The sequence below is a fragment of the Lasioglossum baleicum genome, chromosome 11, assembly GCF_051020765.1.
Source record: "Lasioglossum baleicum chromosome 11, iyLasBale1, whole genome shotgun sequence".
NCBI classification, from domain to species: domain Eukaryota; kingdom Metazoa; phylum Arthropoda; class Insecta; order Hymenoptera; family Halictidae; genus Lasioglossum; species Lasioglossum baleicum.
The window spans coordinates 8,133,214-8,155,802 of record NC_134939.1 but is presented as its reverse complement, the minus strand read 5'-3'; the positions used below and the strand labels follow the sequence as shown (position 1 = coordinate 8,155,802).

Here is a 22,589-nt window from a genome sequence, read left to right as displayed (position 1 = left end):
TTAAGCTGAACAAGCGAGTTTTAATTAAATCAATTTCTACTCCTCTTGTTCACTGCTTCACCGCGGCACGACCCCACACTACGCTGAGTGGAAACTGCCGCGGAGCCGGACTCCGATTGGTCCGTGTTTTTCGTTAATTAAATAAAATATAGATTAATGTGAAACATAGCAAAAATTCAATGGAAATACACAATCGAATTTAGTTTCAAAAGATTCTATTGGGTTGGAACGAAAGTTCGTAGCGTTTGTAAATTAAAATCGAAAACGAAAATTCAGATATTTATTCATAGATTTACTCAATAACATATTTTCTCGATTCTGTTCTATTACTTTCTGTCATTTTCGAGGTAACTTATTGTGTTATTGAATAAACATATGAATAAATGCCATCTCCGATTCTTAATTTGAAAACGCCGCGAACTTTCTTTCCAACCCAATATTTTCAAGAAAACTGATTTCAACGTTTCCTCAGCTGTGAGCGAGTTCACCATTGTAACAAGTAGAATCGGGGTGTAATGAGCGGACACTTCAGCCAAGAACAACACAATTATTTGCATACGCAACAAACATACGAGTACAATTTCCTGAGAAATGAAATCTCATATGTAAATTGCAGACTCGTATAGAAATTTTGTTGGGTCAAGCCACAGAAACGGAAATATATTCACATCAATTGCGGATTCCGTCAATGGTCGACTTCGTTGGAAAAAATTAGAACGTCGGAAATGGAACATGTTTTTTATTCTCATAAAACGCAGCGCAGAATTTTTAAGAAATTCAATAACTTGCTGAAACGGAACAAACATTCTGCGCTACATTCTAGATAATACCTACCAGCTCGAAAATAAAAAAATATTTTCATTCCAGACGTTTCAATTTTTGCCAGAAATAGTAGCTATCCATCGATGTACCGATAAAAGGCCAAAAACAGCGAATACCTCCGGCATTTTTTTACATTGTGTCCCGAATAAAACGGAGAATCAAGTTAATAGTTATGTCAATATCACTGTAAAAAACTTTTCACGTTTCGCAGATAGCCACGGTCTGCTACGTCCATTTGATTAATTCAAACAAATGCTTCTGCACGCGTGCAACGTTTACGCTGAAAGAAAAAGCTAGAAAAAACTTCTTTAAAAATGAAAAACCAGTCTATTTCGCCGAGAGACACCCCGTATATTTTCATTTTCCCGGGACTCCCATACATTATATGGATCCGTGCTAACGTTGAATTTCCTTTTAGTTCCAGCAAGAACGACGGAAGGCCAGATTCTACTCGGCGAGGTCGATATCGCGGTTCAAGGGAGCGAGTTCGACGATATTACAACGGAGGAGGCATTCACGAAAAAATGCGTGGTCAACGGAAACGCGTATTCCCATAGTCAGACGGTGCGTATATGTAGAAACCTCGATAGCGATTGTTTCCTGGTCTCCTAGTCCCTTTTCTCTCATTAATACTGCCTGAATAATTCCCGCGAGCCGATGGAGTTCTAACCGTGGAACGGTGCCAGTATTATTTGCCCTCGACTGTTGCATGACGAAAATACGTCGGATAAATTCGATAACATTTTCGTGGTACAACCGGGATTCATATTGGATTCAGCAAATATTTGACGCACGGTGGTCGCGTGTGGCCCGCGTAATAGATTTTAAGAGAAAGCCGAGAGAACCAGCGATAGAAAGAGAGGGTGGAAAGACCTGTAAGTCTCGCAGGAATACAATCGACAGCCTCAATTGATGGGTAATCCATGACCTATGTTTTACTTCACATTTCGCGCGTGTCGCAAGACAGATGGATCTTTGAAAATGTTGCTTCCGGTCCGTCGATAAAAAAACACGTGTCGCCTCTGTTCAATGTTCGAGTCGCTTTTTTTACCACGCTTATATTAGCTTAGCGAGTTGTTGTTGTTGTTGTATGCGTCAAATCTTGTAATCGAATTCTAAACCACTTCCCGATGAGCTAGAGACTTAAAACTTTAAACGTAGCTCAGAACTGGACGACAATGCAATATCAAAAAACAAATTTTTTAAAAAACTGTGCGTTGAAGAGAAAAAAATTTTGGATATTAACCGTCACACTCGGTAGTACGTCATCGCGTTCAGCGATCCCCACTCCGCGCGCCAGCGCCCCCTACTCCATTACACGTTCCCACTCCGACTCATCCTCACTCCACTGACCCACTTCGCACCGAAGGAGCTCAGTCAGTTTGGTGTTCCGTTCATTCAGTTCCATTTTGGACAATTTCGGACTCCATCAAGAGACGTCGTCTCTCGGAGTCATTCCCTCATTCTATCTCGCATATTTCCGTATCTTGCGTTCCATTTAAAAAAGACTAAAAAGTAGAAAATGAAAAAATGTATAAAAAAACTTTTTAAAAACCACGCTTATATTAAAATGCACTAAAATGGAGAAAATAATTGTTTTAGACAGTAGTGACTATACATAAAAGCGTGCAGCACACCTACGAAGATTACGTCAATATAGTTTATCGCTCCACGCTTTTATTTATAGTCGCTAATGTCTAAAACTAATGTTAAAAAGTTTTTTTTATATATTTTTTTATTGCATATTTTCGCCACACTCGATATTGCCGACGTTACGTCCGGGCAAGATATTGAATTGCTGTGCAGGCGTCACGACTATTCACTACGTGCACTTGTCGATGCTGCGAACGTGCAGCTACGATGTTTCATAAGATGGTGGATGGTGGAAAGTACTGCGCGAATGAATTTATTCATTTTCTTTTATTTAGAAATAATTGGAGTGCGGATTTGATGCATTTGTAACGAAAACGGGTTGGTGCAATTTCACCCCTTGCTCCACGATGTCGCGTCTGACTCTTGATGAAGATTCTGAACAGTCTAATAAATATGTATTCGCTGTGCAAATAAGTTCTTTTCCCTATTTCTCCAAATTTGAGATTGTATTACAAAACTCAGGCACAAGATTACGTCTCGAAGTAATCACCCTCATTCTCTATAACCTTTTCCCACCTGGTAGGTAAATTATAAATTCCATCCTGGAAGACTGACGGCTGCTTGTTGGTTTTGAAATAATCAATACATTTTCGGATATCTTCTTCTGGGCTGAAGTGCTCCCCCAACAAGCGGTGTTGCAGACTCCGAAAAAGATGATAGTTTGACGGAGCCAGGTCGGGAGAATATGCCGCATGTGGCAGGACTTCACATCCCCACGCATAAATTGTGTTCCGCGTCCCTTTTGCAATGTGTGGCCGAGTATCGTCGTGCTACAAAATCACGTGTCTTGTTCCTTGTCCAGTAAACGGCCGTTTATGCTCTAGCTGGTCGTATAAATTCATTAATTGATTTTGATAATATTCGCCAGTTATTGTCCTTCCAGGTGGAAGCAGTTCATAATGGATGATTTCTCGGAAATCCCACCACATAGACAGCAAAACTTTTTTGCAATGCAAGTTCGGTTTTGCCACTGAAGTCTGCCTATGAAATGTCAGATTTGAGAAATATGATTATACATAGTCTGCGGGTTTATTATACATTTTATAGTATGATACATTGCTTATCTTTGAGGTCCTATCTCCAGTTGCTAATGCAGAAAGTATTTCTTCCGGAAAAAATTCGTGAAAATATGGCATTCGAAAGCAGAATGCCCCCGCAAACAATTTTCATTTTGTATAAAGAACCGCAGTCTAGAAATAATGAATAGGCATACGTTCTGTTAGGTTGGGGCCTATGAAATGTCAGATTTGATTTATTACTAGACTGCGGATCTTCATGCAAAATAAAAAATGTTTGCATTGATTGCAGGACACAGGAGCCAAATAAAAATTGAATTCTTCTTTTAATTATCCTATTAAGCTGAAACTAATGCATTGATGCCCTTAAATATTTTTACCATGCCCACGGTTTTAAATTGTATGTACCAATTTTTGTTATAAATGCATAAAATACGCAGTCTATTTATTACATACTGTTTGATAGAACAAAGCGGATGTGTAAGGTCGTATCTCGAGTTGCTACTGCGGAAAGTATCTCTTCCGGAAAAAATTCGTGGAAATATGGCATTCGAAAGCAGAATGCCCCCGCAAACAATTTTCATTTTGTATAAAGAACCGCAGTCTAGAAATAATGAATAGGCATACGTTCTGTTAGGTTGGGGCCTATGAAATGTCAGATTTGATTTATTACTAGACTGCGGATCTTCATGCAAAATAAAAAATGTTTGCATTGATTGCAGGACACAGGAGCCAAATAAAAATTGAATTCTTCTTTTAATTATCCTATTAAGCTGAAACTAATGCATTGATGCCCTTAAATATTTTTACCATGCCCACGGTTTTAAATTGTATGTACCAATTTTTGTTATAAATGCATAAAATCCGCAGTCTATTTATTACATACTGTTTGATAGAACAAAGTGGATGTGTAAGGTCGTATCTCGAGTTGCTACTGCGGAAAGTATCTCTTCCGGAAAAAATTCGTGGAAATATGGCATTCGAAAGCAGAATGTCCCGCAAACGATACGATATTGGCAACATTCCCCGAAGTTTCCGATCAATCTAATATTACCATTGAACGAGGCAACGGACAGGAAAAGATCCGTCCGGCCAGATAACGTACCACGGAGTTCCTTCTGCCTCTGTTCCAGATACCGTCCTACGATGCGAACTCTCATTGCCTGTGTGTCGCCGGCGAGGTATATTGTTGGTGGCAGAATTACAGTCCGAGCACCGATCCATCCGCCGGCCCCTCGCTCCTCCCGTCGACAACGATAGAAAGTAATTACACACCGTCGCTGGAGGAGAGCACGGACGCCGACGACAGCTCCGAGGAAGCTTTCGGCGATCCGGAGCAGCAGGGATACGTGGAGATTAACGGGACGTACTCTACTACTTCGCAGCCAGCGCTGACTACGTGCCTCGTGATGGGTAATACATCACTCGGTTTTCAATTTCCACCGGCCCGTTTCTACCCTGAGACTTTTGAAATTCAAACCGCAATTTGCTTATCCCGAACGGATGCAGTAGCGTTCGGTTGATTACAGTGCACGGTTAAATTTACATCGGTTCAAATTTCATTTTCAATTGTCTTATCTTTATAATTGTAGCATCAATGGATAGCTGAGGTTCTTCTGATTAAAATGAGTCCAAACACGACCCAAATCGGACTAGTTTTATAGACTTGATGTAAATATAGCAATTAAGGGCATACGCATGATCGCTACATACGAAGACTATAAAAGTGGAACCGATTTACGTCGTGTTTGGACTCGTTTGAATCGCAAGAATCTCAGCAATGCATTGATGCCATTTTTGAAAAGGTGGGACGAAAGTTATCAAATTTGAAATTTTCTCGCTTTCGCTTGCTAGATTTATTCTCTTGCGTTACGGAGCGGTGCTCGAGTCGATTGCTCGAGGAGAAACGCTACCCGCTAACGCAAGAATTTTTCTTCCGGATCCCGAACTTTTAAGTGAGCACCGTACAGTTTTCCTGAGGTTGAACCGTTGTTGCGTCGACTCCCGTAAACGTGAGTCTCGAATCTCATCCGCTGCTATTTGTATCAATTTCCGAGCCATATATCTCTCTTCTATCAGATATCCGAAGATTTTACGACCGGTGGCTCGTACATTTTTTACCGCCGAGCACCGGTAAACGCGTTTTCCACGAGGAAAGATTCTGCGAACGTACCGGTGGCATTGCAGCTGTAACTTCATCAAGGGGACGAGAATGTCGTGACACACTGATACCGTTGTTTGTCGTGCGGCGGTTTACTGTTAAAGTGTATACCCTGTTCGTGTTCCGGATCGATAACCACCAACTAGAGATTTTAATTGGTCAGCTGAACAATTAACAACGGTACAGCGTGTCACTCGACAGCCCGATGATGCCAGCTGCAGTCCTGGCGAAACATTGGAATAATTAATGTAAGAGGAGTCGTCGCTGCCACACAGAACACGAGACCGCGTTTAAATCAATCACTTTTCTATTTCAACGACTCGGAGCTGGGGGGAGGAGCTGGGGCAAATTGCTGGGAGGAGCTAGCAGGAATAGATCAGATGAGATGGTGAGAGGATCGCTGGCTAAAACTGAGAAAAGTTTATGGCAGCTAAGGAGAGCCGGTGGGAGGAGCTAGAGCAAAATGGGCGGAGTCAGGTCGATATTTTAGAATAACGAACGACAGGCTGCTAGCAAGATATACGCGAAATTTGAGGCGTTTGAATTGTTAATGTCGATGAAACTGTTCTTGCTTGCACGTTTTGCTCTTTTCAGAATCCTGTGAGTGATCGACTTCTTTTACGTTACCAAACTGTATTCTCGAATGCAATGCATCCTATTGTAAAATATGAAAAAAGATCTTGTCATAGAAAATCTAGAAATTCTTTTCTCCGCGTGCTATACAAAATGGTGGCCGTCGCACATGTGTGACGCTGATGGACACTTCAGAATATTCAATCCCGTTTCCTCTAAAATGGTGGATTTTCAATTATGTCAACGTTGCAAACAATGTTGCCGCCCACCGTGTATGTTTTTCAAAGGGGACCGCGCTCAATCGGAACGGCCGCATCGCGCAGCGATTTTTAATCGGTTTCTATTTTGCCAACGCTGTACGGAACGTAAACAATTTTGGGCTAGTGGGTGACGAGACGGTTGATTTCCAGGCAGGGAATACCGGGAGGGCGAAGTGCTGCCGCACTCGACCGGGAACTGCATCGAGTGCAGCTGCGGTTCCGAGGGCCGTGTCGAGTGCTCACCTAGGGACTGCGTAGCACTACGACCGGAAATACCTGTCGCACCTAACATCCCGGACGCACCGGACGGCGACTTCGAGGTGTTCAATTTCGACCGAGGGATCGACGAGAGCTTCTAAGGAATCTGATAATCACGATCGTCGCGTGCTGCCTCTGGCCTATACATTCCACGGTGATATATCCTTCGTTTTCGTTGTTTCCATTGATCCTGTCTGTGATGATTTTCGTACTTTCGACGAAGCGATTTGATTGCTATGGGTGGACCGTTCGAACGAGATCAACGTTATCCGACAATGTCAAGCGAATATTTTACGAAAAGATCCTGCGGGAGAACCTATTATAAATACCTATTTTTTCGTGTTTATTGTTCGAACAGATTGTAATGCATCTCGTGTACGCAACCGGAGTCACGCAACTGATCCTGAATCAGGAGACGTCCTTGCCTGCAGAGTTTCTTTTCGTTACCATCAGGAATCGAAATGAACAGTTTCGTTTCTGAAGAAATTACAAGCTGTATATTTTATTTTAACAATTTCTTGTTACAGAAGAATTGATATTTTTTTATAGTTTTCTGTTTTAAAAAAATTCTGAAACTCTTTCGATCCCTGGTTACAACCACAACAGGGCAAACCAGTCGACGACGCCAGTCTCATTATCAAAAGACATTGCGTTAAACGCGGTCTTTCGAAACTCTAATATTATTATAGAAATCTCCTCGTCTTGTAAAAATGCCTGTCCTTTCTTGCAAACTGCAAGAAGATAAACTGCTGCTTGGAAAAATGTCAGTTTTCTATGAACAATATTTTCTATAAAGACCGGAGACGCTCCGATGTTCCGTTTCGAACGTTCCACTCTGTATACAGAACGTGTACTTTAGATTCGAACGCTTTACGTCTCTTTTTATAATTAGAGTACGACATTTAGAAACATATCAGAACGTTTATTGTAAATAGATAGAGTATAAGTTAGGGAAGCGGCCTAATTGTTTCCGTTATTTTCATATCGATCGACAGCGCAGTGCGGAACTTGTGAAAGTCTTGAATTTCTTTCGACGTTCTTAGATAACTTATTGATCCTTTAACTGACTCCTTAACCTTTTGACTGCCGGCCATTCTAAGTATTCGTTAGCTACGGCGTTACTGTAGAAGTAATCTTGCCGTGCAAGGAGTACTTTCGAGAGTTTGGTTGCCGCCCATCGATTAAGTATAGAGGGTGAGCCACGACAAACGGACCGCCTAAATATCTTTCTTGCAATCGAAAGTTAAAGAAAATGTCCAGGACAATCGTGAAAAATTTGACACGACTTTCTTGCTCTCAACTATTTTCTTATGGAACCTACACCGACATATTGGTCACATATTTAATCAAAATGAGTCCAAACACGATACACTTCGGATCATCTTTACTTGTTTAATTCACAAGACAGTAGAACCTCTATTATCCGAATCGCTGATATCTGAATTATACATTATTCGAATATTTGAGAACAATTCGATTCATATATGTACTATTCCATTATTCAAAAACTTACGTTCCTCTGATTAGTTCAGATAGTCGAGGTTCAAGTGTATCGTGTTTGGACTCGTTTTAATCAGAAAAATGTCACGAATAACTTGGTAAAAGTTTCACAAAGAAATAATTAAAAACAAGAAAGTTGTGTTACTCGATTATTATCGTCTTACTGATCGCGAACACTGTTCAACAGTGCAAATATGACAATATAAGCATATTTTTTGTTTCGACGTTGTTGAGAGGTTTTATCGTTAGCAAAGTTTTCTAAGGTTGCGTTATACGCTCTTAATTTCGTAGAACTGCTTTATACGTGAAACGTTTCGCTCGCGCGGGCTCCTTATTCGCTGCATTGCAAGTTTCGTCCAACTTTTTAATTAAATTAGAATAAATAAATGGGGTAGGACAATTGAGAGCAGAAAATCGATCTTTAGACTGCTCCTCTGAAACTCTGACTTCCGCAATAAGTGAAAACCAGGTCGATCGTTTCTTCCTCTGAATAACACATGGTTAAATGTATAATTAATAAACTGATGTGTGTTGTCTCGAAAAGCTGGTGGAAATAGGAGATTGTATAAATGAAACACGATGCCTTAAAAATCAAATGACACACGTCAACGTTTACACTGATCTATATTTCTAATTTCATGGTTGTCTCGAGATCATATTATATAAATGATTGAACCTGTACTTGTATTAACACTCTAAAATGTTGAAAATATTATACTACCGTTTCCAACCTAAAGAATTTTCTCGGACATTTTCTTTTATCTCGAATGCCAAATGTTCAGACGTTCTGTTCTCCAGCAACTCAGCCTGCAGAATTATGTCTGAGCAGAACATTTAATTATTAGCGGATAATATGCTTTACGCAGCGATTACCGTCGATTGCTTATAGATGGCGGCCAAAGGGTTACCGATGTTTGTTGACTTTGAAGAAAAAGAAGAGAGTCCGGCCTATCAGGCCGTCAAAGTACTCTGCAAGACTCTCGATTCTGCTTTCTTTGCAAGACAATGAAGGGACTATCTGCTTTCCACAGCGAATCCTCGCGACGATCGTCATTGCATGAGACCACACACGGCCAGTTTGGCTTCGCGTTTTCTATGTAGACACCCCCTAGATATACATATGTGTAGAAAAGTCGAATTTTTCAAATGCTGAAATTGTCGAATCTTTCGAAGAGCTATCGTATACCTTAACGCTGGTCGATCCAGTTCTCTCACCAAGTCGAACAATATTTTCTATAATATTCCCTGTTCTACGGAGTAACAAACCGATTCCGTAGACGGCCAGCCTACAAACTATAAGTTACCAGACCGGAAGCTAAGTATCCGCATAAGGCGACCCACATTCCCGAGCTATATTGTTCCCAATGTCTTGGAAGGTCACAGATAAATCTCATGCTATCCTTGGTCGCGATACAACGCGTTAACTGCTGACTGATAGCCATCCGAAAAATTAGCATTGATTTGAAGTTCTTTATTAATGCGTTCTGCCCACTGATTCTCAATGTTAACACACTCCAACGTGGTATCTACTAATTTTAATTATTCAATCACATTTATATTTATCTAATTCGATTGTGTACATAGTACATTTTATTTAATATGCTGATTGAAATCGAAATCAGAACACAATTTCATATCTTACAGATTCTAGCTAATGGTTTAGTAATGATAGAAAGAATCGTGTCAGACGTACACGGCTGACGTGGCATAATTAATATTTCCATTTTTAAATGGATGCCATTCAATATGTCCTGTAAATGTTGACAGCTTCATTTTTTATGTGAAAAGATCTAGGTGCAGAACGCGTCAATAAAAATGTTTAAATGTGTTCTTCAATGTCTATTTCATACACGTGCAATAAATTCAAAATAAATTTATTTTTGAGAAAAACTTCTACATGTTCAAAACTTCAATGTCTTTTCATTTGAACCACGTATGGTAATCAATCCATTAAATTTTCAATCAACTCTTGTTCCTTGCGATTAACTTAGATCATTTTTATTTATATTGCTTAAAGATTGTCTAATTGTGAGACAAGAGTTGAATCAAAATGCTTCTCTTTTTAATCATTTAAACAAGTTAGGGATAACGCAACGGCACTCCTAAATTCGCGTTTCCGTGGCACATAAAAATTCACTTATCCATTTTTGTCGTAACGACGTCATGTGGCAGTCGTTGTCAGATAATAAACTGCGTCGTATAGCTAACAGTGGCAGTTAAAGTGTTGATCGAGACGTAATCATATCCTCTTTGTGACCATTCTCTGTCCATGAGCTAGAATTCATGGTTCTAGCTTTATCAAATTCGCGTGGGTTCACGACCAAAGCTTCGCTTCCGATTCTAATGAAAACGAAAAGTATGCCGGTGAATCGGTCGAATCATTCTCTCGTATTCTCCGATCTGGAATCTGTACGGCGACGAAAATTTTCGGAGTTTTTATAATAATCAAACATCATATCACGAACAATGATATCGCCAAGATATACGAAACTTTTACCAAAGACGGTCTAGCATAGTTCGATCTAATGTAAGTATTATCGACACTCGAAGAGCGTCGATGCAATATTGAACCCCCTTTCGATAGAACGATGTTTGCCCCCACATGCACGGGATTTAACGTAAAAGAGAGTCCGTAGCATGCTCTGTCCGCTGAATTTCGTCTCACGGGAAAGGACACTGCCGGGACAAAGGTTAAATTGCACAGGATCATTTGCATAAACAGCCTGTAAAGTAGTAATCCTATTTGGCCAGATCTATCCCGAGAGTGTCCTACATTCTACATATATTCTTCGACATCAACTTATGTCCGAAATAGTGCATACTGTTCTTTTCCTATGGACACATTTGATTAATTAATAGTTATTTATAATATATTAGATTGGCAACTAAATTCGCGGCCTTTTGTTTCGTAATTCTTTTATTGTATCATTATTACCTCATTCAGTGATCATTACTTTTGAACTGTATTTCACTGGAAAGCTTTGAATTTTGCGATTAATTTGATATAAAATACTCGTGCTTAAAGGATATATATGAATGACTTTGTTTGAGAAAATGTCGAGGTCGCGAACTTAGTTGCCAACATAATATTTACTTAATTTTTTGATTAATAGATCTTTGAACAATCTAATGTCTGTGGGATTAGAACGCTATACATACACAGGGTTGGGCAACTCAACTTAAATAATTTCTAAATTATACTTTGTACGAACAATTACTATACGTATGAATTTATTACGTGAGAAATGTACTTTTTGGATGGAATGATTCTAGTATTTGCAAATGAAAAATATAATATTTCATTGACACAAGCAAAATGAATTTTTAAATTGTGTAATATGCCTTTTGAAATAATACTAGTGTAACTTAGAATCTATTCAAGATGATTGTATTTATTGTCCACCCTGTACACACACGGAAACTTTCAAGAAATCCTTCAATACAAACTTGGATAGAATATAAGACAGTCTCATTCTATTTTTTATTCTCTGAAACTACTCTCAAAGAACATCAAATTTGATATATGTATCTTCGTTTCGTTGAACTCGTCTATAAAACTGTTGATTTGCATAAACTTCCGTAGCCTATTATATTATACATATACTACATTTAACGAGAACAGAAACAAAGAGATTCGACATCGTATGAGTCAACGTGCACAATATAATTATATACATGTATTATATATTCGTATATACACGTACCTATAAACATTGTAATTCATAAGTTGTCGGACATTGATGTATTAGAGCAACAACGAATTGATGTCATGAAATGGCAAACTACAAAATAAAAACGTTAACTTTTCACGTTCTAAGAAGAACTATACAGCATATTTAGTAAATTTGTTTATTTAAAAATCGCAGGATTAAATATGACAGTCTAACATTGCTTTATATCTGCAAGCTCTATTCATTTCAGTTCAACATCAACAAGATGTCCGACAACTTATGAACAATAATGTGTGTCACACGAGGAACCAAGTATCGAGAAATAATATTGTAACAATACATATAGGAGTAGAGTACCTAAGTATTGCGGAGACTGCGGATCTCTATGCAAGAATAGACTTTTAGGGATCGATTTACAAGAATGGAGATTAGTTTCACAGTTCCATTGTCCCACAACAAGGTTTCATCAGGGTAAGAAATAAAGTAGACGAAACGTTATTAAATTCCGCTTGTTCCTCTGTGTTACTATGTGCTTCGAACACTTTCCGTACGCTATAAATGCACAAAATCCGCAGTCTATTTATCGACCTTAACTGCCCTTTGTTCTCCGTTGTTATTCGGAACGAGACTCTGTAACCCCGAAAAACGCAGTGTGACCATAGAAGATGGACGAAACAATCTCATTATTATATTACGATTATAAGAGCCACTCTTCTTCGAAAAGTTCTGAACAATTTCGTCGGGTAAACTTTGCACAATAACAATCAATATAACCTCTTAAGATCTAGGGAACGATCTGTCTCCGCAAATGATCTATCTTCGAACCAATAAGAAACTCAACCCTGAAACGCCTAAGGTAGTCTGCTTGCATCGGAGATTGCCTTGAAAAAAATCATTCACATTTCACCGTGCAATGACAATGAGAAAATTTTCTGCGAAAACCTCTGTCCATCGCTCTAACTCCCCCCCAAACTTCAACGTAAGTAAATTTTCTCTGTGCACAAGAATAAATAAAAAATGATACTCTTCTTTCTCGAGAATCTTCGACGCAATCTAGGAGTTCTAGGGTGAATAGTGAACTCAGCTCGACACGCATTATAGTTAGCGACCTATGGTAGCGTCGAGGGGGACGAGAAGAGCGAGTCGAGCGTAACTATATATATATACTTTTTTTGCGACGACGACGAGATTCATTGTTTATAGTTAGAGGCGTAGTTAGATAGCAATCCAATGTGATATATATATGTATATGCATATATATCCCGGGGAAAAAAAGTAACTTTGTCTAAAGGTTTTACAATATTTAGAGGAAAGGGGGGGGGTAACAATCGTATTCGCGAGAGTAATAACGATAAGGGATAGAATAGAAGAACGGGAGGAGAGTTTCGAATGACGGTGTCGAGTTCGCTCCTTGCAACGAGAAAATTTATCGTCGAACAACATTAATCCCGTTTTTTTTAGGGGTTCGCTTAAATGACAATGAACGGCGGAAAGCGTGGAAGATTAAAGTATTTTTTAATTGTATGGTTTGAGAACGGGAACCGTAGACAATCCCCTGTCGAATAGTGGCACTCGAGAAACGGGGAAAGCTCGAGAAAAACCGGGAAACATAAGTAGAAAAAGCGATGTATAGCTTTACCGAGCGGAGCTGAGGTCTTCATAGCGTGTGCGAAATGAAGAAGAGGAAAATGTGCTTTGCCCATGAATTTCGAGAAAAATTGATCAGTTTATGAGACCCCCAGATCCTCTTTATCCCCATCTTCCCAGATCCTCTATGTACTCCCATCCTCGAATTGGAATTGTACCCGCATTCCTCGCACCTAGACCCACAAACTTCAAGTTTGCTCGGTAAACCTATACCCGCGGGACCACCATGACAGTTTGTTTTTCTCTTTTTTTCATTGATGTTTAGAGTTGCGTGACGATCTCGTACGTCTTCCAATCATCCCACAAACTATTACGTCTCCCTGCGTATCCGTGGGAAATTACCTTCTTGAACATGGTTGTGTACACTAAATAAAGGAAGATCTTACGATATGCCCACATTTTTGCTCCCCCTGCTCGTCATTTCACACCATTTTGTTTATGTTCAAAGTAGATCAGTTTCGTTTCTGCTTATCTTCAACTTCAACACCTACCAAGCATTAAAAGTGGCTAGGTACGCGTTGCCTTAGCAAAATAACGAGTTTCAATGTATTTCAACTTTGTACAATTTTTATTAAATCTATTAAATCATTTTTCGTGAAAACGCATCTCTACGCAATTTCAATAATTGGTAGGTTTAGTGATAATACCCTCGGATGGCAGATTATTAGCATTATATAATTAGAATTATTTAAAATATCTAGTCATTACTGCCATTGAATCATCAAATTCTCCGCCATTTTGAGGTTAAAACGTGTCCGCAACCTTTTTTAATATTCCTTCATTTGATTCACAATTGAAAAGGCGACAAACTGCCGTTGAAAGAGGATTCCAAAAATTAAAATGAAGTGTGAAAATTGATTTCCAATATTTTTGATAACATCATAACATCGGTAACCATTTAAAGAATCAAGCGTGACCTTTGAACGTCCTGTGCGCATGAACTCACAGATGAATCAATCGCATTCAATTATCGCGAATCGAAATCATTCAACGCTTACCTGAAACATTTTCCAGCACAGTCATTGCTTACGTAATAATTGGTAATAATCGAAATGGTTCCAGCTGCATAATCCATCTTGCATTCAATTAATTTAGTAGAAATTCGAAATGTAAAAGGAAAGGGGATGAAAAGGCAAAATGGCGTTGATGAGCAGGTCCTTTGGTAGCACAAACTGAAACTACAATATATGAATATAATTTACTATACTTGCCGACAGTCTACTGTGCATGTGGTCTGAGACTATTTACATACACTACAAGTGGGTGAGGTTAAGTAAGCCGGTGTTGGTCATATGATTCAAATGTCTATTACGTACGTTAAATGCTATTTACGTGGTTATGTTCGCTTCGAGAAATCTATTGCGATAGAATTCAATAGAATTCTCGCGCGATTCATAGATGAAAAGTATTCTGTAAGTGTTCTTGTGCATTAATAAACATTGAGTGTACACGTGTGTTAACGTAATGAATTGATTTATTATTTCTTTGTGATTCTGTATCGTAAACGCAACATATTATCTCGTATCTATTTTATTTCAGATAAATATTAGGATATACTCGTTATGTTATCCATGTTAACAGCTGCTAGATAATGCTGCGGCACACTTGTGTGCGTAGTCATACACTAGTTCTACTTACCACAAATGCTATCAGTTGATATGCACTATTGTCATAATTCTTCCGGCAATATATAGTGGAAGGAAATGCTTTGTGTAATCACATCAGTTGGAAATTAGTTCAAAGTTGTTCGTGAAACAGAACAAATCGTAAGGATGGAGGCTGCAGTCGGAGAAGCTCGACCCTTTAAGAGTTTGCAAGAGTTGTACGAAAACGTGGACCATTTAAAATCGTGGCCAGAAATTACGGAATTAAGGGAATGCACGGATTATGTGTACGACGGCTTTGATGTAAACAATCGTGAAATACAATTAGCAAAGTTCGATAGAGACGAACGTCCTAAAACATTGCTTTGTCATGATATGAAAGGTGGTTACCTTGACGACAGGTAATATCTACTGAAATTTTGATATTTTGTAGTGATTAATACGTGCAATTATTTTTCCAGATTTATAGATGGTGCAGATTCTTATGAATCTTATTTGTTTTATCACTGGAGCGTTGTAGACACATTTGTATACTTTAGTCATCATTTCATAACTATTCCACCCTTCGGATGGATCAACGCAGCACACGAACATGGTGTAAAAGTTCTTGGTACTGTAATAACAGAACGACAAGGTATCTGGGAGCAGATACTAGAATCAAAGGAAACAGCAAGAAAGTTCGCGGAGGCTCTAATCTATGTTTCAAAGTTTTATAAATTTGAAGGCTGGTTATTGAATGTCGAAAATGAAATTAAAACTGAACAGATCAGCAATTTAATATATTTTATGGAGTATCTAACAGAGCATATTCACGTAGAAATTAAAGATTCTGAAATTATTTGGTACGACAGTGTAACCAATGCAGGAAAGCTGAAGTGGCAAAACGAGCTAAATGATTCAAACATGTAAGTTGATTGTTTGTGTGCTTCTGTATTTCCAAATTATTTAAATTTGAATTTATAATTCCAGAGACTTTTTTGTATCTTGTGATGGTATTTACCTAAATTACAATTGGACCAAGTCTAAGCTGGAAAACAGCTGTACTTTAGCAAAAAGTCGTAATCGAAACATCAAAGACATCTATGTAGGATTAGATGTTTGGGGAAGAGGTTGTCCATCGGGTGGAGGATTCAATTCAGCCACTGTAAGTGTAATAGTTTTTTAATAACATCATATCTGACAATGAGTTAGACAGACTAGTGTTTGACTGTAATATTTTATATCACAGGCTCTACAGCAGATACGACAACAAGAATTGTCAGTTGCCATTTTTGCATCTGGTTGGACCCACGAATTTTTCGGGCCTAAAACATTCTATGAGTTGGAGAACATTTTCTGGACTCAACTTTTCCCATATTTATACATTCATATTCCTATTTATGAAAATGAAACGTTCAAAACATCTTTCTGCCACGGAAGCGGTAGTTCCTATTATAACTGTGGAGAGGTAAATTGAGATATGAGATATTTAAATATATTGCTGTAAATTAACGTGACTAGAAACCTAAATTGCTTACAGATACAATTGGAAAGACGTGTCATAGATGGGAAGATAATTTTTGGACAGAAACCATTTTACAATCTATCAAAGCAAAAGCCTCAGATTTCTGTACCTATACCACATTTAAAATTCACTCGTGTACCTCGATTACTTGCATCGAAACAGAAGGACGAGAAAAAGGAAACATCGAAAACTCCAATAGAATACGTCTACGAGACGATAAAGAACGTTATTCGAATATTAGGAAACGTTGCGAATATTGAAAATAAATTACCCATACAAGATTTGAATTATTTTGAATTTCACAATCAAATGTCTTACGAGGGAGGTGGTTGTCTGAAATTAATCACGAATGATCCTAGATCGTATCACAGGTGAGAGAACTACGAAATTTTCTATAATAAAGTTAATTTACTTGAGTTACGATGTTGAGTTACAAAATTATCTTTTACAGATTATTTCTGATCTACGTTGAACTACAACAGGACATTCAAGCAACCATCATTTACAAAGAAATGGAGTCCATCTTGGAGAATGGAGCACAAAGCGAGCCGGTATTAATTCTGGGCAACGATGCCGGCTTAAAGTCAATTTTACCATATAGATCGGAAAATTTGCAATCATTGTGGAGGAAATGGTAAGTTTAAATTTCAATCAAAGAACTTGAAATTTGATTTCTCAATGCGGATTTTATGCATTCATAACAAACGTTATGAAACAAACGTGAGATAGAAAACTGAAAACATTAAACGAATTTAAGAGAGAAAAAGAAGGAATACATTTTTATTTATTTTCTGTTCCCTACAATTGATTTAGAAACATTTTAATTTGCATAAAAATCTGCAATATAAAACCCTTGTTTCGAGCCTGTTTTTTTTCTATATTAGCGTCGTTATCAATATTTTGTTTTTCTGTTGACAGCGTTTATTTAACAAACATGAAAACAGTAAACGAAATTGGCGTGTCCTTCGCAAGGAAATGTACCTGCTACCTGGGGGAGATCGTTCTCGAAGCGAAGCCTCGGAACCGCTTGGGTAAGTCCACTATCGCTTACATTCCGGGGTGGCGTGTATAGCACAGGTGTATTGCATCATGATAAAAGTATATCACCGGACGAGGTTCTCCAGCCGTATAAAGAATCATTTCAGAAAGCGATGGTCCGTTTCCCCCACGCAATTGAGAACCGCTTTAGTGAAAGGAACACCGGCGCGTTCCTCGATAGAACGCCTATTCGACATAACTTATCGCTCGATAAAAGCATTTCTCATCGGTGAACATTGTGTTATTAGGAGAACGTGCGGCCGACACTTTTTTTGCAATTTGTTCTATTACTGTCGAGAAAAAGACTGGTGCCAATTACCTAGGCTTACCCACATTTCTTCAAATTTGAAGCTAAATAAATGTCCCATTCACAATTTTTAGTCACTTATCTTCACGATTGAAATTTTAATGTATAGACAATACCGCTTTCAATTCGAAATATTTCTCAATTTTTGTATTATTTGTAGATTAAAAGAAAATTCCTAGTGAATCTCGAAAAATTCAAAGAATTATATGTAAATTATTATTCGGAATACTTGAAAATATTGTTCGTTATTTTCGACATCCACGAAACAGCTTGGGACAAGAATTTTACGAGAACCAAACAGAAAAAGGGGATGTAGGTTAACTATTCTGCACATTTCTATTTTATTACGGTTTCTACATACATCCAACTTTATATGCATAAAGATCCGCGTTCTACGTAAACGTAATTGCGTGTTTATTGGGTCGAACGCATGAGAAGAGAGCAGAAACAACAAAAGCACAACCTAATTTTAACTTCATATTTCCGTCTCACCTCGCCTGCCGTTCCTGTTGCTCGGTTATTTGCACGATAAGCAAGGGTATCCAGGGTTCCATGACAGCAGTTTATTTGATAGAAGGACGAAAAATGCACGTTTAGCCTCCATATTTACTCGCACACACGAGGAACAAACGGTGCCACGCGAAGGAGGTCGCGACACCATAACTCTGATAAATTTTTTCATTCATTGATTGCGTTTCGCGGTTGAATAATACTCGGAATGGATAGAGCAATAATCTCAGCAACGGATTATTTGTCCGTTGAAATTTGTATCCAACAGATCTCTAACACAGGGAACGAAATATTTATGATGATAATGGTCTCCGAGGTGACCCTCTTCGATCATAAAGCAGTTTTGAAAGATTGTAGCACACAGGCCACTATTTGTAAAATAGAAGATCACGGTACTCAATAATTTCGAAGATAACTGTGCCAATGTCGAGAGGTTTTATGTTAACCATTATTTATTGTCAGAACTGGGTTAAGTAACCGTGTTTGTATATACACAATAAACATCTCAGTCTACACATAATGCATATGTATGTATGTATCTCACTTTGTGTATGGTAGCCTTTGATATTAACAAATTTATGCAAGCTGGCATTTACATAGCTCACTGAATTGTTTCAAACGCAGACGCGTGCTAGTAAAATTAAATTAAATGATTATTATGTTTTAGTAATATCGTGAACACGTGGCGTCGAGGTCATCGTACTGCATGCAAGTGGAACAGTTTTCTTCAATCAATTTCATTTGCGTACTAGCCGGTGCAATAAATCTTTCTGTCGAATTAAAATTGAATCACCGGAGATTATGGTCTCGTAATCGGGATTTGAACGGTTCTCGCGGGAACGATCTAACGCGTAACGGAACAACCGTTTCGCCGGTTACAATGATAAAGTCATTGGCAGGAATTTTCGGGCGTGCAACAGTCACTAATGTCGGCCGTTCATTACAGCGAACATGTTCGAAATAAACAGTCCGGTTCGATCGTTTGTTTCAGCAGTCGCGCAACCCAAATTACGTTTCTCCCGTGTCGCAACGGCCATTTGTAACCAGAGAATGCGACTGGCTCATTGATATTCTCGCGGTTATCGGGTCGAATTTTTTCTGCGGTTACACTTTGCATTATAACGCTTATTTCTGCCATGTCCACGCGTTGTTTCACCTGACGATTGCGTCGCGTGCCTCCTTTCGTCCCACCTCTGTCCCGCCTGTACATTTCGGGTATCCTTTCTGGCCTAGAAATTGGAAAGGTCATTAGACTGCGGATTCCTTTGAATTTATTATTTAAAAGAATAAAAAATACCGATATATTAATGACAGCTTGTTAAAATCAATAAAAAAAAAGGAATTTTCTTGTGTGGCTTCTGTGGCTCACAATTCATGCAAGCATTTTTTATTTTGCATACAGATCCGCAGTGCAATAATTAGGTTAGTCAATAACCCAAAAATAAAACGTCAGTATCCATCCATTTTTGTTTTACACTTTAATTTGATGAATCTCATAACTAGACAGCGTATCTTTATGCAAAGTAGAAATTTTTTATCTGAATTGCAACAAACTGGAGTGAAACAGTTTATTTTATTTTTTTAATATGTGCAAAGAATGTAATAGTATTTTACAATTCTTCTAATGTTTTTGCTGTTTTAAATTACACCTACTCACTATGCTTATATTATCTTGCCGAGTCGTCGTTCTTGTTGTTGTTGTTGTATGCGTCAAATCTTGTAATCGAATTTTAAACCACTTCCCGATGAGCTAGAGACTTGAAACTTTAAACCTAGCTGAGAACTGGATGACAACGCACTATTAAAAAACAAATTTTTAAAAAAACTGTGCATTCAGGAGAAAAAAATGTTAATATTAACCGTCATCGCGTTGAGCGATACCCACTCCGCGCGCCAGCGCTCCCTACTCCACTACGCGTGCTCACTCCGACTCATTCCCACTCCACTGACCCATTTCGCACCGAAGGAGCTCAGTCAGTGTGGTGTTTCGTTCATTCAGTTCCATTTCGGACAATTTCGGACTACATCAAGAGACGTCGTCTCTCGGAGTCATCCCCTCATTCTATCTCGCGTATTTCCGTATCTTGCGATTCTATATCTTACTATTTCATACCAGTATTACTGTATCTTGCGTTCCATTTAAAAAAGACTAAAGAGTAGAAAATAAAAAATATATAAAAATAAACTTTTTAAAAACCACGCTTATATTAAAATGGACTAGAATGTAGAAAATAATTGTTTTAGACATTAGTGACTATAAATAAAAGCGTGGAGCGGCCACGAAGATATACGTCAATATAGTTTAGCGCTCCACGCTTTTATTTATACTCACTAATGTCTAAAACAATTAATTTCTCCTTTTTAGTGCATTTTAATATAAGCGTGGTTTTCAAAAAGTTTTTTTTATATATCTTTTTTGTCAGAAATGCATAAAATCCGCAGTCTACTCCTAACAATCTCTAAAATCAATTTCTAAAAAATGGTTGTAGATAGATAAATAGACAAGTAAACAACTAGCGAAATAGAGAAACGGTTACACGGGTAGATTATTATTGCTACTGAGAAGCGTATGTCCGAGCAGGTAAAGACCGGAGGTCGATCATTTGGTTTCCCAATACGAGGCATGACATAATTCTTTCGCGGAGGTTCAACGACACACATATCTTTCTATTTCGCATCGGTAAGGTCAACGACCAAATAATTTCACCCGGGTGAAATCCAGAAAATGTTTCTACGCAGTGTTTCTTCAATTGCCGCGCGTATGATTTTATAGTGATCTAATGTGCGGTCCCTGATGTATCTCGCGGTGGTTAATGTCTCATTTAATAGCTGCTAATACTCTCGTGTAATTGCGAAACGATAATGAAGAAACTTGATGGGCCGGAAACTGCTGCAGAGACGCTTCAAACTCCGAACGGCCAATCTCAGTGTAGAAAAAGTTGTTTCATTTAACCATTGTTAAATGTTAAACAACGTCCACAGTTTGGAAAAAAAACATTTTCCAATTCTCCGTTGAGTCTTTTCTGTCGAGCATAACTGTCAAAGAAAACATTTCTTCAAACATTCCGGAAATATAGCATACACGTGTCGTAATCAAGCATTCTAGGCATATTAGAGTTGCAAATCAGAATGAAAACGTGCACAGTTGTTTCGATTAGCATGAAATGACTCACAGATTCTGGAAATAGTAGTTTATCGCGTGACCTATTAATTAGCGATCATTCAAGAAAGATGATATTTATAATGAAAATTTAAAGATCGTATAAGAATAATAGTTGTCCAAGCTGAGATAATAGTGCAACTTTATAGGGAAGGTGAAAACATCAATCTTTGAAGAACAAATGATTTATAGGAATTGCTCCCTTATTTCAAACCATAAAGCTGTTCACCAGTGGAGGAGGCAATGATTCACGCATCGAGATGATTTAGTTTGATAACAGCAGTGGGGAAGAAGAATAATGATACTTCTAAGTACTCCATTATCGGTTTCTTTTCTAATAAACGATAGTCGGCTCGAGAGCACATTTCTTACCACGTCAACCTAATTTCGAAATATTTTCCACAATGTCATTCTCAGTCATGTGGACCCTAACTAATGGTTCTGTTGGGTACATCCTTCCTGCGATATAATTACAAGTAGCACAATAATCGTCTAGCACGAGGAATTTTTCGTTCAAAATAATTGATCAGGTTATTCTTCGCGTTACCATGAACAATAATATTGATCAAATTAAATTTGATACGCGAGATAGAATGAAGGGATGTCTCCGATAGACGGTGTCTCTTGATGGAGTCCGAGATTGTCCGAAATGGAATTGCATGAACGGAACACCACACTGACTGAACTCCTTCAGTGCGAAGTGGGTCAATGGAGTGGGAATGAGTCGGAGTGGAACGCGTAGTGGAGTAGGGAGCCCTGGCGCGCGGAGTGGGGATCGCTGAACGCGATTACGCACTACCGAGCGTCACGCGACGAAGTGTGACGGTTAATATTAAAAATTTTTTCTCCTGAACGCACAGTTTTTTTTTAAATTTCTTTTTTAATATTGCATTGTCATCCAGTTC

The 22,589-nt window shown here is 38.4% G+C and overlaps 2 protein-coding genes and 1 long non-coding RNA gene across 8 annotated transcripts in view; 2 read left to right on the top strand and 1 right to left on the bottom strand.

Moving 5' to 3' along the window:
• LOC143213700 (uncharacterized) overlaps positions 1-13,951 on the top strand; it is a 30,547-nt gene extending 16,596 nt beyond the window's left edge. The window contains exons 2-4 of the mRNA XM_076433787.1: positions 1,241-1,386; positions 4,625-4,904; positions 6,636-13,951. Coding sequence (XP_076289902.1) covers positions 1,241-1,386; positions 4,625-4,904; positions 6,636-6,844 — 635 coding nt within the window. The 3' untranslated portion in view covers positions 6,845-13,951. The remainder of the gene's footprint in view (positions 1-1,240; positions 1,387-4,624; positions 4,905-6,635) is intronic.
• A 729-nt stretch (positions 13,952-14,680) lies between these two features.
• The window catches only part of LOC143213699 (cytosolic endo-beta-N-acetylglucosaminidase-like), a 35,047-nt gene continuing 27,138 nt past the window's right edge, over positions 14,681-22,589 (top strand). Inside the window, exons 1-8 of one of the 5 annotated variants that reach the window (XM_076433781.1) lie at positions 14,681-14,820; positions 15,101-15,566; positions 15,627-16,070; positions 16,135-16,309; positions 16,394-16,612; positions 16,685-17,040; positions 17,121-17,303; positions 17,588-17,700. In XM_076433781.1, the coding sequence (XP_076289896.1) occupies positions 15,334-15,566; positions 15,627-16,070; positions 16,135-16,309; positions 16,394-16,612; positions 16,685-17,040; positions 17,121-17,303; positions 17,588-17,700 (1,723 nt within the window). In that variant the 5' untranslated portion in view covers positions 14,681-14,820; positions 15,101-15,333. Of the gene's footprint in view, positions 14,974-15,100; positions 15,567-15,626; positions 16,071-16,134; positions 16,310-16,393; positions 16,613-16,684; positions 17,041-17,120; positions 17,304-17,587; positions 17,701-22,589 lie in introns of all 5 variants that reach the window. The other 4 variants (XM_076433785.1, XM_076433780.1, XM_076433779.1 and 1 more) reach the window with 4 other exon arrangements.
• On the bottom strand, positions 16,947-20,686 carry LOC143213701 (uncharacterized). Of its 2 annotated transcripts, none has more exons than XR_013010008.1 (3): positions 20,385-20,686; positions 20,182-20,322; positions 16,947-19,753 (listed from the first exon to the last, which is right to left on the bottom strand). It is a non-coding gene; the product is annotated as an uncharacterized LOC143213701 (long non-coding RNA). The 2 variants fall into 2 exon arrangements; XR_013010009.1 differs by having other exon boundaries at positions 20,182-20,307.